At 40.1% G+C, this 14,928-nt stretch overlaps 1 protein-coding gene across 1 annotated transcript in view; it reads right to left on the reverse strand.

The window, feature by feature from the left end:
- Positions 1 to 4,021: 4,021 nt before the first annotated feature.
- The window catches only part of LOC132406633 (B-cadherin-like), a 31,417-nt gene continuing 20,510 nt past the window's right edge, over positions 4,022 to 14,928 (reverse strand). Inside the window, exons 6-12 of the mRNA XM_059992436.1 lie at positions 14,408 to 14,580; positions 13,394 to 13,522; positions 11,415 to 11,597; positions 9,216 to 9,460; positions 7,666 to 7,808; positions 5,097 to 5,321; positions 4,022 to 4,283 (exon numbers count right to left, since the gene is read on the reverse strand). Coding sequence (XP_059848419.1) covers positions 4,036 to 4,283; positions 5,097 to 5,321; positions 7,666 to 7,808; positions 9,216 to 9,460; positions 11,415 to 11,597; positions 13,394 to 13,522; positions 14,408 to 14,580 — 1,346 coding nt within the window. The 3' untranslated portion in view covers positions 4,022 to 4,035. The remainder of the gene's footprint in view (positions 4,284 to 5,096; positions 5,322 to 7,665; positions 7,809 to 9,215; positions 9,461 to 11,414; positions 11,598 to 13,393; positions 13,523 to 14,407; positions 14,581 to 14,928) is intronic.

Consider the following 14,928-nt stretch of genomic DNA (forward strand, 5'->3'; position numbering starts at 1 on the left):
TTGTTCAAGAGCCTGATGTTTGAGGGGTAGGAACTGTTATTGAAATTGGTGGTGTGAGTCCTGAGGCTCCTGTATCTTCTACCTGATGGCAGCAGCGAGAAAAGAGCACGGCCTGGGTGGTGAGGATCTCTGATGCTGGAGGGACTCAGCAGACCAGGCAGCACCTATGGAAAAGAGTAACCAGTTGACATTTCAAGCAGCGGAAAAAACAATGAGAAGTCAGAGTCCACCAGCATTTTAGAAACATAGAAAACCTACAGCACAATACAGGCCCTTCGGCCCACAAAGCTGTGCGGAACATGTCCTTACCTTAGAGCTACCTAGGCTTTACCCATAGCCCTCTATTTTTCCAAGCTCCAAGTAGCCATCCAGGAGTCTCTTAAAAGACCCTATTGTTTCCACCTCCACCACTGCCCCTAGCAGCCCATTCCACGCACTCACCACTCTCTGCGTAAAAAAACTTGCCCTTGACTTCTCCTCTGTACCTACTTCCAAGCATCTTTAAACTGTGCCCTCTCGTGCTAGCCATTTCCGCCCTGGGAAAAAGCCTCTGACTATGCACACAATCAGTGCCTCTACTTGTGTGTGTTACTTGCATTTCAGCATCTGCAGATTTTCTCAGCTAATGTTGTTCCATTGTTTAAGCAAGGCTGTACAAATAAACTGGAAAACTACTGACTTACAGATCTGGCTGCTTAAAATACCTTCCAATAATCTATCCACCTAGCGAGTGGGCAACTTATTGGAAGGTACTCTAAGGGATCGGATTTAGAAAGACAGATTAGGGACAGTCATGGCAGGTGTTGTCTGACCAATCTTAAATAGTTTTGAGGAAGTTACTAGGAAAATTGAAGAAGGAAAGACAGTGATGTTGACTACATGGACTTCAGCAAGGGTTCTGATAAGGTCTCCACGGGAGGTTTGTCAAGAAGGTTCATTTATTTAGCATCCAGGATGAGATAGTAAATTCGATTAGACACTGGCTACGTGGGAGGATCAGAGAATGGTTCTGCCCTGTGCTATGCCTCTCTGCACTAGTGTAGTGCCGCAGGGGTCAGTGCTGGAACGTTATTGTTTGCCAGTAATCCGAATAATAATATGGCAAACTGGATCAGCGTATTTTCTGGTGACACAATGATTGAGGGCATAGTGGACAGTGAAGAAGTCCATCAAAGTTTGAGGTGGGATCTGGACCAACTGGAATAATAGTAGATGGAATTCAATGCAAACCAGTGAGATGTTGCATTTTGGGAGGACAAACCAGGGTAGGACATACACAGTGAACGCTAGGGATCTGCGGAGTGCAGGATAGAAGAGTAAAGATCTGTAATTCCTTGAAAGTGGTGTCACATGTAGATAGGGTCGTAAATAGCTTTGTGCACATTATCCTTCAGTGTAGTAGCTGGGATGATATATTGAAGTTGTATAAATCGTTGGTGAGCCTAATTGGTGTATTATGGAATCTGTACGCTCTCAACCTTATTGATATCTTTCCTGTAGTTCTGGTCATCTACCTAGGGGAAAGATATCAATAATTTGAAAAAGTTCAGAGAAAACTTACAAAGATGTTACCTGGACTTGAGGACCTGATTTATAGGGAAAAGTTGAGTAAGTCAAAGCTTTACTCCCTCGGGCACTGGAGAATGAGTGGAGATTTGATGGAGGTATACAAAATTGTGAGGGGTATAACAGGGTAAATGCAAGTTGGCTATGAGGTCGGTGAACTTTAGCTAGAGGTCATGGGTAAAGGGTGAAAGTTGAAGTGTTTAAGGGGGCACCACAGAGAAGCTTCTTCACTAAGTGAGTGTGGAATGAGAAGGTAGTGGAAGTGGTGGATGTGGGCTTGATTTTAACATCTAAGGGAAATTAAAACAGGTATATTGAAGAGAATGGTATTGAAGAGAAAGGACTATGGTCTGGGTGCAGGTCAGAAGATAACTGGTAGAATAATAGTTTAGCACCTACTAGATGGGCCAAAGGGCATGTTTCTGTGGTAGTGTTCTAAGACCCTATAAAAATTTCAATAATTTTTCATTTTCCTGAATATATATTGGGATATATCAATAATACAAAACCAAACTACAAATTCGCTAATTCCAGACTTTTGTGCCAAATATTTCCCAAGACTGTGGCTATGTTGGTAATGGTCAATATCCTACCTCCTCAATAAAGTTGCCAATCTCATCTGGGAATGCAGAGAGTGGCTGACGTTGTAGTGCTACGAGTACAGGAGCCACATCATAATAAGGCATTTAGTAACTGCCCATAGCAGAGCTCATGCTTAACACTTCTTGGAGGACTGGTCAAGCTGGTAATGGCAGACAGAGGTCTGGCTCTAACTGGCATAATGGCAGTAGGCTCAAACACCACTTTAGAACTCATGCTCAGCACGCTTTCCTGTGTAAATTACAGATTCCACAAAATAGGATCCCATCAAGAAACTTCTTGTGGATCCTAGTTAACTGATCCTGAAAAAAAAATCAAGATTTAAGCTGTGCCACCAGCACTGACCTGGTCTTCTTCACCACCACCCTCTTCATCATTCTGGTAAACTTTGTCCCGAATGTCCTCTTCGGGCAATATTAGCTTCTTTTTTGGCATTTCGCCTCTTTCTTATGAAAACCAGGGACACTAAAAGTGGAAGAAAATACAATTACGTGTAGCTAGGCAGAGTTCATCTATAAATTTGTTAACTGTCGACTGCAGATTGTGGGGGGGGGGGGGGGGGGGCGGAGAGGGAGAGGGAGAATCTTGAAAATTTCATGAAAATACCGTGAAAAGCATTCTGACAGGCTGCATCACTGTCGAATATGGGGGGGGGGGGCTACTACAGGGGATCAAAAGAAGCAACAAAAAGGTGTAAAATTAGTCAGCTCTGTCTTGGGTACTAGCCTCTGTTGTATCCAAGACATCTTCAAGGAGCAGTGCCTCAGAAAGGCAGTGTCCATCATTAAGGAACCCCATCACCCAAGGCATACCCGCTTCTCCTTTTCACCATCAAAATTAAGGTACAGAAGCCTGAAGGCACACACTCAGTGACTTAGGTACAGCTTCTTCCCCTCTGCCATCTGATTTCTGAACGGACATTGAACCCATGAACACGACCTCACTACTTTTATTATTTGTATCTGTGTTTGTAATTTAACTATTTAATACACAGATATTTACTGAAATTCTTTTTTTTCTAAATTTATCATGTATTACATTGCACTAATGCCACTAAGTTAATGAATTTCAGAAAATATACTGGTGCTATTAAACCTGATACAGATTATTTTTTAAAAAGATGCTAGATGTTATGAAATTAAACTCCTTGATCAAAATTTATAATTAGAAATACAACTTTTATGGATATGAGTTTCATAGCAAAATGGCCAGGAAGGAATGGAGTTCTTAAAAAGAATACCTGCAGATGAACCGAGAAGCTTACTATTGTAGAGAGTGCATTTATCACCAAATAAATGTCATGGAAATTTTAAACAACTCATGCTGATCACAAGAGAGGTATGAATGGAATAAAACTCGTGTGCAATCCTGGATTGCTTTCCTTCGAAGGAGATTATTAATTAGAATTCAAAATCATGAAGGTGTTGATTAAGTAAACAAAGGGAAACTGGACAATATTATGTAATTGACAAAAGAACCAGAAGAAATGAGATTGCTTTCTACAAAAACACAGCAAGTCGTTTTAAATATGTGATTTAAGTGTAATCAATAATATCTTTTGAAAATGGCCTTAATTATATAAACACACGGGGAAAATAAAACAAACACATAAAAAGTGAAGACTAATTGTAATAATTCTTAGCAAAAGCCAGAACAAACACCGGGCACATAACTTGCCATCCAATTTCATTCCCAAATCAATTGGCAGTTCCATATAGCAATGTACTTGCATTTGATCTATATTCAGTCTCCAATGTTCTTGAGAGAGAAATTGTTATATTTTGTGAGAATTGAATAGTAGGAATACACTTTAAACTTAACCTACATCCTAATTTTCAGCAAAACTAAAGGGGATTAAGATTGATTGTTTTAAATTGTAAGCAAATGATACTCACTCAGCAAAGCCAAGATAGCACCCAGAATAGCCAAAATGCCAGGGAAGCCAAAGGCGGCACCAGCAATCCTCTGGCTACAAGCACCATTATCACAGTCGCACACTTCCACTTGCAATCCTGTAACCTGACTGAGTTGTGGTGTCCCACTATCTGTTATTCTGAGAGGGACCTCATACGTATTAGGTTCAATTTTATTCCTCAGCTTCAACAGCTTCACGTGAGCTAAATAAAAGAAAACACGTTGTTTTGTAAGTTCTACACAGGAAAGTATTGCTTAACTTGAAACATGTTTGGGCATCAGTTTGCAGACAGCAGGACAATCACCCCTTGTGTTAGTTCTCATCAGCCGAGATTATTAGCCTCACTGCAATCTTCACCTTCTTAGTCCAATTTCCTTAATCCAATACCATTTGCCATTCTGCACCCAGTATACGCTGGGCATACAGATCATAGTCCCATCAGCACTGACACACCAGCTGCAGCCCATTTTACCCATGCTATTAAAGAACTTCATATTGCACTTGACAGTGGGGGTGGGGGGGGGAGGAGGTTACAGCAACAGAAACACATTCTCTAGGAATCTGGCTCCACAGGATTTCAAATCTTCACTTCCACCATCACCATGTCTTCCTCCCCAACCCCAAACACCATGACCATCTGTTCATGTTGCTGATCTATAGGTCTATCTGTTACACGAGACCATCTCTTCTCCAAATTTCTTGCCTTGATGTTGGTTTCCTTGAATCCCTTTGACTAACACCTTGCAACGACATTGGAGGCATGTTGGGATGACAAGCAATGGCAGAATGTAAGTGCATCAAGGGAAAGTGGTATGAGGACAAAGTGAGAGTAAAGGAATATTCATTTACGATTCTCACGGCTGACTACTTCCAGTGTGCTATGTCCAGGAAGAAGGCATCAAATTTTAGGGAGAGATAAATATTTACCAGGGAAGAATGGAGGTAGAAGAAAAAAGTTAACAAAAAAACCATATAGTTATGGCTCGTAAATCTGTTTTCAATGTAATCAGCTTACGATTCTCTGTTGATTCAATTTTCCAGTTTCTTTCAGCTCCATGAACCAGTGTAACCACAAAAGGAGAAGTGTTGGGTGGGATGTCTTTGTCTACAATGGTCACATTCACAGGGACAGGATCTTCATTGCACACACGTTTCAAAAGTGAAGTAGCAATGGGCGGATTATCATTGATATCTTCAAGCTGCAGAAGAATGGTCCCAGTACCAGTGGCAGGTGGACTCCCTGCAGACGCAAGAATGAAACTCTGAATCCAACAGCAAAACTTAGGGAGGAACAGTACATAAATGAATGGCTTTTTTTATATGAACACTTGGAAAAAAGTTCACAATGACCATTTTAATCCATTCATCCAGAGTTACATTAGAGTCCTATCGTCTTAACACTTCTTTCAAGGCATATTCATTCCAATTATAAAGCAGGTTTTCTTCAATCTTAAACTTTCATTGATTTTAAATCTCTATTCCTTTGACACCGTCTCATAACGAAAACATTCCAGTTTTATCTATTAAATTTGACGTACACACAGTGGCCACTTTATTAGGTACAGCTGCACACCTTTAATTGATGCATTTATCTAATCAGCCAATCACGTGGCAGCAAGCCAATGCATAAAAGCATGCAGACATGGTCAGGAGGTTCAGTTATTGTTCAAATTAAATTTCCAAATGAGGAAGAAATGTGATCTAAATGACTTTGCTCTGGAATGATTATTCGTGCCAGACAGGATGTTTGGATCATCCCAGAAACTACTGATGTCTTCATGTACAACAGTCTCTAGAATGGGGTGATCCAGTGAGTGGCACTAGTGGTCAAAAGGGGGGTCAGGGGAGAATGACCAGACTGGGTCCAGCTGACAGTAATTCAAATAACCATGCGTTACAATAGTGGTGCGCAGAAGAACATCACTAAATGCACAACACGTTGAAAATTTAGGTGGATGGGCTACAGAAGCAGAAGATCATGGACATAAACACAGTGGCCACTTTATTAAGCAAAGGAGGTACAGTCAGATGGCCACTGAATTTATTTCCACATTTATAAGATTGCTCCTTTCCAAGTTGAAAACCTTTTCATTGAAAAATACAATTATCACCATGGAATTAACAAACTTAAACTTGTCCAATATACCATTTGCCATATGTTCTATGGTGCCCAATACAGACAAGGAACACTCTGATGTGGACCGGTAAGGTCCTCTCTATTTTAGTACTGGTGATATCATGGTAATAACAGATTCCACCCGGTTACCAACCAAATCAGTTAACCTGGATTGTAAATGTTGGGTACAAGTACACAACTGTCAGAGATAAACAATTTTTCTGAAGCACAAAGGTGCTTTTCTGATTGGTTCAGCTGACTAATTTAAATGATACGGATGAACTACATCATGGATTAAAGGAAACACAAACTATTTACAACAATGCAGAACCAATCCTATTGCAACTCATTTTGAAATTGGTTTTAGTTACTTTTTATCATTTACAACTCAACTCACCAATACATTTTAAAACAACATGCACCAGGTTTTCTTGAACATCTGTCTTCACTAGTGGACTTGGGGTGGACAAGCGTAGCACTCAAAGGAGGCTCACTACATCCCTACCCATTAGAAGGTGGATCTGATGCCCAAGTCCCACCCATGTTACACCAATTTATAACAGGTTCCATGTTCAATTCTGCCCTCAGGTACCATCAATGTGGAGTGTATTTGTCCTCTCTTTGACCATGTGAGCTTCTGATTGCTACTCCAGATATAGTAAGTCAGCACTGTGAATTACCCCTTAATGTAGCTGGCTGAAGTCATACCAGAGGGAAGTTGATGGGCTTCTGAGAGAGTCAATGGTAGGGTTATAGGGATATTGGAAAAGGGAATAGAACTGTTAAGATTGCCCCTCAGTGAGCTGGCATGGACCGAGGGGCTGAATAGCCTCCTTCAGCACTGTAAACAAGGAAATAGGAAATACTGGTACAAAATTACATCGCCTTCCCCACCACAAGACACTTTTAACAATGAAAGTTTTAATAAAATGTCTAATCTGAAGGTGTTTTCTTAGATTTGTCCCATTGCTAACGTGTATTGGCACTGAAGGAACATTTGAGATACACAAAGGGGATTTGAAGATTATGCTTGAAGGGCCACATCCAGTGGGTTCTGATAAAACCTATCAAAATGTATTCCCACTTTCATATTAAGAGACAAATTCACCAAAATTAATCACATTTATCTATCTATTGAGATCGAGTGCACAATAGGCCCTCCAGGACCTTTAAGCTGCCCAGCCATCCCCCAATTTAACCATAGCCTAATCATGAGACAAGTTACAATGACCAATTAACCTACTACCTGGAGCATCTGGAGGAAACACAGTCACGGGGAGAACGTACAAACCTACAGACAGCAGTGGGAATTGAACCCTGCTTGCTGGTACTGTAAAGATTTCTGCTAACCACTACGCTACTGTACCTTTTCCTGTTACCACTGGACTAAATAATTTTGAAACATATATCACTGATGAAGAAGGCCAAAATATTACCGCACGTGTCTTGTAGACCTATAGAGTCTCACCATTATCAGAAGCAAGGACCATTGCAGTATAAATGCTGTCTTTAACAAATTCTGACTCTCTATCCATAGGGTTGATGAGTTTAACGATGCCAGTCTCCGGCTCAATTTCAAACCAGTGTGCTGGGTCACTTCCCATCCGGTAGCTAGAATACATGAAGCAACACAAATATATTATTAGCCACAAATTCCAAAATCAAAGAAAATGAACAAAACTAGTTTCCATTTAAAATATAATGTATCTCTAAGTGCTGCCTTGATGGATTATCAAATGTTCCATCACTGGGTTAGTAACTTTATTAAGCTCCTTACCCAATGAAATTGTTGCATGGAGTTCTTTCAGGAAGTAAAGCAGAGACATCAGCTAATTTTAAAGCATTTTACATAGACCAAACATTTTGGTGATCTAGTCGTCCTTTAACGCACTAGTTTTATGTTCAAACGAATTGCTACAATGGGTAATATAAACTGTTCTAATGTCTCATTGCTACTCATTATTTGGCAGATGATGAATGGACAGAAACACTGTCACAACCACAATTAGTTGGTGTGGCTGTACAGCTATGCAAACTATTATTTTTAAGAAGGAAAAAGAGATAATAGCAAATGAGATCAAAGCCTTTTGTCCAGCACATAAATATGTTGAAGGCATGAATAAATGATGTCATTAGTGAGAGCAAGTCATACAAGGAAAGGAGCTGTGTGATATAGAAATGATTAAAAAAGAAAAATTATGGCAGCAGGAGATAATGAAACAGGTCATCTTCAAGCTAAGAAGTACAGGGGAAGAGAGTGAACGATAAATATATTTACAGCTTAATAAATACTATCAATATCAGCTTCCTTATAAAGAGAAGAGACAATGGAACGCGTTGCAAATAAGTCAAAAGCAATAGCTTAAAGTTTGCATTTGGTAAAGGAGAAGGATCACAACTGACCAAGAAAAAAGTGAAACAGAAAGATTTCCCCTTTCTTCCTCCTCCTTCAGGAATCATTGCTTCTCCCTGCTGATGGAGCCCTCCCATGCAATCCTTTCCTACCCTTCTCACTTGATCTCACCATCCAGGAGGGCAAGGGGGAGTTCATTTCCCTGGTCCTCACATTGCACCTCAGTAGCCTCAATAACAACCAAGTCATTCGCCATTTCTGAGAGCTCCAATGAGATTGCAATCCAACCACATCTTCTACTCTCCTCCTTCCACTTTCTGCAGAGGCCGCTCTTGGTGACTGCCTGGTTTGCTCCTCCCTTCCCACCAAATCTTTGTTCTCCGTGTACCTTCCTTTGCAGCTGTAAGAGGTACAACACTTCTTCCTGCACGTCCTCCCAAACAGCCCTTCCACATGAGGCACCTTCTCCAAACTTGGTGCTCCCAATTTTTTTCCAGGATCTACTCAAGGCTCCAGCATTCCCAATCACATTCACTATTCCCAAATATGCCTCTTGCAGTTCTCAATTTATAGTTCTTCTTTGTAGGCAAAAATATCTTCTCTGTACACTTGAGGAGAGGAACATACTGCTAACTTAAAAGTGTTCCCACAAATCCATTTCATACCTGACAGTTTGCTCCTGAGCAGAGTCAGAGTCATTTGCCTTACATGTAGTTACTGTACTCCCAACTGGTAGATTCTCAGGCTGCTTATCGTTCTTGATTTCTGGATGAAATATTGGAGCTTCGTTGACATCACGCACGTTGATGGTTACTGTAGCTGAAGACAGTGGCATGGTATCGACAAATGGTATCTCATTCTTTACTTCAATTATCACCACATGTTGTTTGTTCTTCTCAAAATCCAAAGGCTGCAGTAAGAAGTTCAACATAATATCAATGAAGCATTTTCTTCATGAAAACACTAAGTATTAACCTGAGTGTACATGACACGTAGTATCACATTGGTAGTTTATTTTGAATAAAGAGAAGACAGCGTTTCCCTATTTTTAAGGGAAAAACTTAGCAAGATGTTCCTTTATTTCGCTAAATGAACCATTTCACCACACAATCAAATCCAAGTCAGTATCTTCACAATGACAAACATAGCCTCAATTATAGCAGTGTTCCACAGTTAAGTGCAAAGAAGTACCAACTCTTCCGTCTGTTGAGCTATGGCTAGTTTTGTCTTAACTCTGAAAACATAGATTCTGTTTGCATCCCATGTCTTTGGCTTTTCCTTTCATATTGCATATCTAAAAGCAAGCTAAACATTTGTTAAAAATTCAAACTTGTGAGTTTTCAAGTTATCTTACATTTGAGTGCATTATCTTACAAACTATCTTTTTTCATTTCATAATGATATGCAATATTGATCCATGTGCACTACACAGCCAGGTACACTCCCATTAATAGATATCTGGCCTCATGAGAGGAATCAAATTCTCAGAGTAAATATCTGGTCCTTGTAACAACTGTTGTGGATCAAAGAGCCTGTTCTTGTTCTGTGCTGCTCTACGTTTGCATGACCAACAGAGAAATGAGAACCACGTTCACACATCTCTCCAGATTTTTCTTTATTTGAAGGATATGGGTATCATTGACAAAGTCAATGTTTATTGCCATCCCTGAAAGCCCGAGGAAAACATTGGTGAGCTCCTGCAGCCTTTCTAGTGAAGATATTCTCAGTGTTGTTTCAGGATTCTTAGATCCAGTGGGAATGGAGGAATGTTAATACACTTTTTCTAATCAGGATCCATGTAACTTGGAGGGGAACCTGCAGGTGGAAGGAGCTCTCAAGTGTTCGTTGTCCTTGTCTTCCCTGGTGGTAGAAGTTGTGGGTTTGGGAGGTAATTTTAGAGATGCTTTCGTGAGTAACAACACTGCATTTTGCAGGAAAAAAACTCAGCTAGTGGTGGAGGAAGTACATGTTTGGAGTGGCAGGCAGGGCACTAATCCAGTGAAATCGTTCTGTATCAGATCGTGTTTGACTGTTGTTTAAATTGTATGCGTGCAGGCAAGTGGGGGATCAAACTCTCAGCTGGAAATGAGATGATACAACCCTGAACTCAAATCATGATTGGTCCATTTAAGTTTCTGATAAGGGTGGTCCTGGGAGCTTTGCTGTCAAATCTGCAGAAATATCATGAGGTGCTAAGAGTTTCTTTTTAGTCACTGCTTTGCATGTATGCAAAGTTTCCAAATTTGCAGTCCATGTCCGAGTATTATCCAATTCCTGCAGCATGCAAGTTCAAACTGATCCATTTTATCTTGAGATGCTACAAAAAGAACTGAACATTCCTTGACAGGGAACCATAAATGATCCTTCCCATGTAAGCTTTTATTTGCAGCTCATAATGTCTGATCCCAGGGTACTACGCAATTTCTGCAGCACCCCAGGAGTGGTAAATGGGCATGGAAGGTGGGATTTCACCCATCAGCCATAACCATCTTCCTCAATGTGAATGAAGTACAACTTGTGCCAATGAAGAGGCTTCCCGTCAATTCTTATCAACTCTCTGATACCATTCTCCATCAAATTTCATGTGTAGTGATTCACACTTTGTCTGTCTGTCAAGTGATCTACTGATAAGTGCATTTACCTTCAGTAAGCAGCTTCTTGGCAAGTTATCAACACTGGATAATATTCATCCTTTACTCATTACTGAGGGCGGACCAACTGAGTAGTACATCTAGCCTCTTGTGGACAGCACATCTCTAGAAAATGTTCCATTATCATGTAGATGCCAAAGTTGTGGAAAAAGCCCAAATCATTTACTAGTAAATATTAAAATGACTACAAAAAGCTACTAGTGGATGCCATACCTTCACAATTCTAAGGACTCCATTATTCTGTGGGTCAGTAAAAATTGTAAACTGTTTTCTCTCATTTCCAAAGGTTATACTGAAATTCGCTTTCCAGGCCGGTGTGTAAATCAGGTCAGCATCAGTTACACTGTGTCTCGACACATCATAATCCACTTCATTTTCAGGAGCTTCGACAGTAACCTGCAATTAGAAATGCATAGTAATTTACCTTTACAGAGTTGCAGACTTTCCTGATCAACACCCAAGCTCAAATGCAACTAGAGTTGATGCAGTATGAGTATTTGTATAGACAGGAACTGATCAGGGATAGTCAACATGACTTTGTGCATTGTAGGGCATGTCTAACAAATTTTACAGAGTTTTTCAAGGAAGTAACCAGGAATGTTGATGAAGCCAAGGCAGTGAATGTTGTCTTCGTGGACTTCTGCAAGGCATTTGACAAGGTCCTGCATGGGAGGTTAGTCCGGAAGGTTCAGTCACTTGGCTTTCAAGATGAGGTAGTAATTTGGATTAGACTTTGGCTGTGTGGGAGAAGCCAGGGAGTGGTAGTAGTTGGTTGCCCCTGACCGGAGACCTGTGGCTACTGGGGTGCTGCAGGGATCGGTTGTTCTTGTTCATCTATATCAATGACCTGGATGATAATGTGGTAAATTGGATCGGCAAATTTGCAATGATACCAAGACTGGCTTTGCAGTGGACAGCGAGAAAGACTATCAGTGTTTGCAGTGGCATCTGGATCAGCTGGAAAAACGGCTGAGGAGTGGCAGGTGGTATTTAATGTAGACAAGTGTGAGGTCGGACCAACCAGGGTAAGGCCTAACACAGTGAGCGGTCAGGAACAGAGGAGTGCAGTAGAACAAAGGGACCTGGGAAATGCTTTGGAAGTGGTGTCTCATGTGGATAGGTTCATTACAAAAGCTTTTGGCATGCTGGCATTCATAAATCAAAGTATTGAGCAAAGGAGGAGGGGTATTATGTTGAAGTTGTATAAGATATTGCTGAGGACTAATTTGGAGTATTGTGTGTAGTTTTGGTCACTGACATACAGAAAAAGCGTAAATAAAGTTGGAAGAGTACAGAGAAAATTTACAAGGATGTTGCTGGGATGGAGAACCTGAAGTATCAGGAAATATGAATAGGTTTGGATTTTATTCCCTAGAACATACCAGATTGAGAGGAGATTTCATAGAGGCATACAAAAATAAGAGGGGTATAGATAGGGTAACTGCAAGCAGGCGTTCCCCACTGAGGTTGGTGGGACTACAATGAGAGGTCATGGTTTAAGAGTGAAAGGTGAAACATTTAAGAGGAACATGAAGGGAAACTTCTTCACTCAGAGGGTGGTGAGAGTGCGGAATGAGCTGCCAGTGCAAGTGGTGAATACGAGCTTGATTCCAAAGTTTAAGTGAAGTCTGGGTAGGTACATGGGATGAGAGGGATATGGAGGGCTATGGTCTGAGTGCAGCTCAATGGAACGAGGCATTTTAAATGGTTTGCATGGACTAGATGGGCTGGAGGCCCGTTTCCGTGCTGTACTTTTCTGTGACTGAATTCTTTCCCTTCTTCCAGCTACTGAATCCTAAACAAATCTATCCTCCTGAAGCTACTAACAAATTACTGCAGAATAGTTGCCAAAGCCCTCTGAAACTTTGTTTAGTGACCTTTCATCAAATAGAGGCAGTGGGAGCTTTTGTCTGAATCACAGATCAATAATGCTGACCAGGGACCAAGCAATGGTGACCTAGGACTGCTGATTTTCTTAAGCATGCAAGATGTAGGCTCTTTATTCCCCAACAAATTCAAAAGACAACTTCTTCATCATGATGAAGATGAAAGTGAGCATGGTATACTTTTGATTACACAGTCCCTCAAATTCTTTTTCAAAACAATTAAAAGAAATAATTGCATTTTAAATTTAAGGATCAGTTTATTATATTCAGAAGGAAATGTTTAAATATGTTTAATGAAATCTTTACCGATGGAGTCTCAAATTGTGGGGCATTATCATTTGCGTCGACGACTGTGATTATTACTGTGGCACTGGTCAACATTCCTTCACCTTCCATATCTGCTGCCCGAACAATAAGCGTGTATTTATCCACTGTCTGAAACAAGATTAAAAGAATAAAAGAACTTGTATGACATGTAGTTTTCACACAGTCAGAAACAGCACATTCTGTCTACCACGTTCATGTATACTGGTCAGAAAAGATCACAGTCACTTCTCATTTCTCAGTCCATGGTCTGTACGACCATCATCAAAGGTTTCTGAATATCTTGGGTAATAAGAGTTGTCGCTTTCTCTGTGTATCCAGGCCAGCCACTGCAGATTCCCACTTCTTAAAGTGCAACACTTTTTCCTCAACTTCCCTCTAATACTGGCCAACTTCAAACTACAGATAAAGTACCTTTTGTAAAAATGGCAATGAGTGCCATCTCATAGGGCACTAACAGATAAGAGATTGTGTCTTCTACAACATGTATAGAAATTTGAGCAGGATTTTTCTTGGAATGATGAGTATAATTCAAATAAGATTTTTTTTTGCAATGGAATAAATCATTTTTTAAAATAACTTCAGTACTACCAGACATACTATTTATGTTCAATATGTATTTTATGGTACAATCTTTCCCAGTATCTGTAGTTGCAATTTGACAATGTTTCTGTCAATTTGTGTGTGTTTTCCATTTTTCTTTCTTTCCATCAAAAATGCTTCTCCTACAAATTAGTGAGTAACAAAGCATAGAGCAAATGTCGAGAATATTTACTTTATTGAACTGTAAGCAGGTGAGCACAGAATATCCATCATGGGCACCCTCGAACATGCTTCAATTGGAATGGAATTACATTATAAAAGATATTTAACATGACATAAAAAAATAATTACTTAATCACTAAAGCAGGGGAAAGCAACATAGAAGATGCTACAAATAGGAATAAACATTTTAGCAACAAGCTTTTCAACTTTGTGCACTGACTGCCCACTTACCTCCCGGTCCAGACCTGGACGCAGCACACTGATCAGTCCACTTGTTGAACTGATTGTAAACATCTGTGAATCAGGAGTGACTGGATTTTGACTCTCAATGGAGTATTTGATTATAGAATTAGCATTATCTTCCTCATCTGCATCTGTGGCTGTCACATTCATGAATGCCGTACCTATCGACAAATGTACATTAAAATTACACCGACAGCTTCATAAACATTCTCTTCTCCCAAATCCATGGAAAGTAATAGGTTTAATTGGATCAATTTCATCATATAACTTTGCATCTTCTGAGATGCAGCCAAGCCATTGTTTCTCATAAATCAGCACTACTGCAATATCAGTTTCAATATCAATATCGAAATACAAGTCTAACTTAGTGTTTATTTTAGTGAGGTGCACACATATCACATGGTATGCAATTCACGTACTTATACATTTAACATAATGATTATTTAAATGAACAAGAATGCTTAATCATAGATACAAGATTTCTCAAATATTAAATACACAACATCAAC

The sequence above is a fragment of the Hypanus sabinus genome, chromosome 17 (assembly GCF_030144855.1).
Source record: "Hypanus sabinus isolate sHypSab1 chromosome 17, sHypSab1.hap1, whole genome shotgun sequence".
NCBI lineage: Eukaryota > Metazoa > Chordata > Chondrichthyes > Myliobatiformes > Dasyatidae > Hypanus > Hypanus sabinus.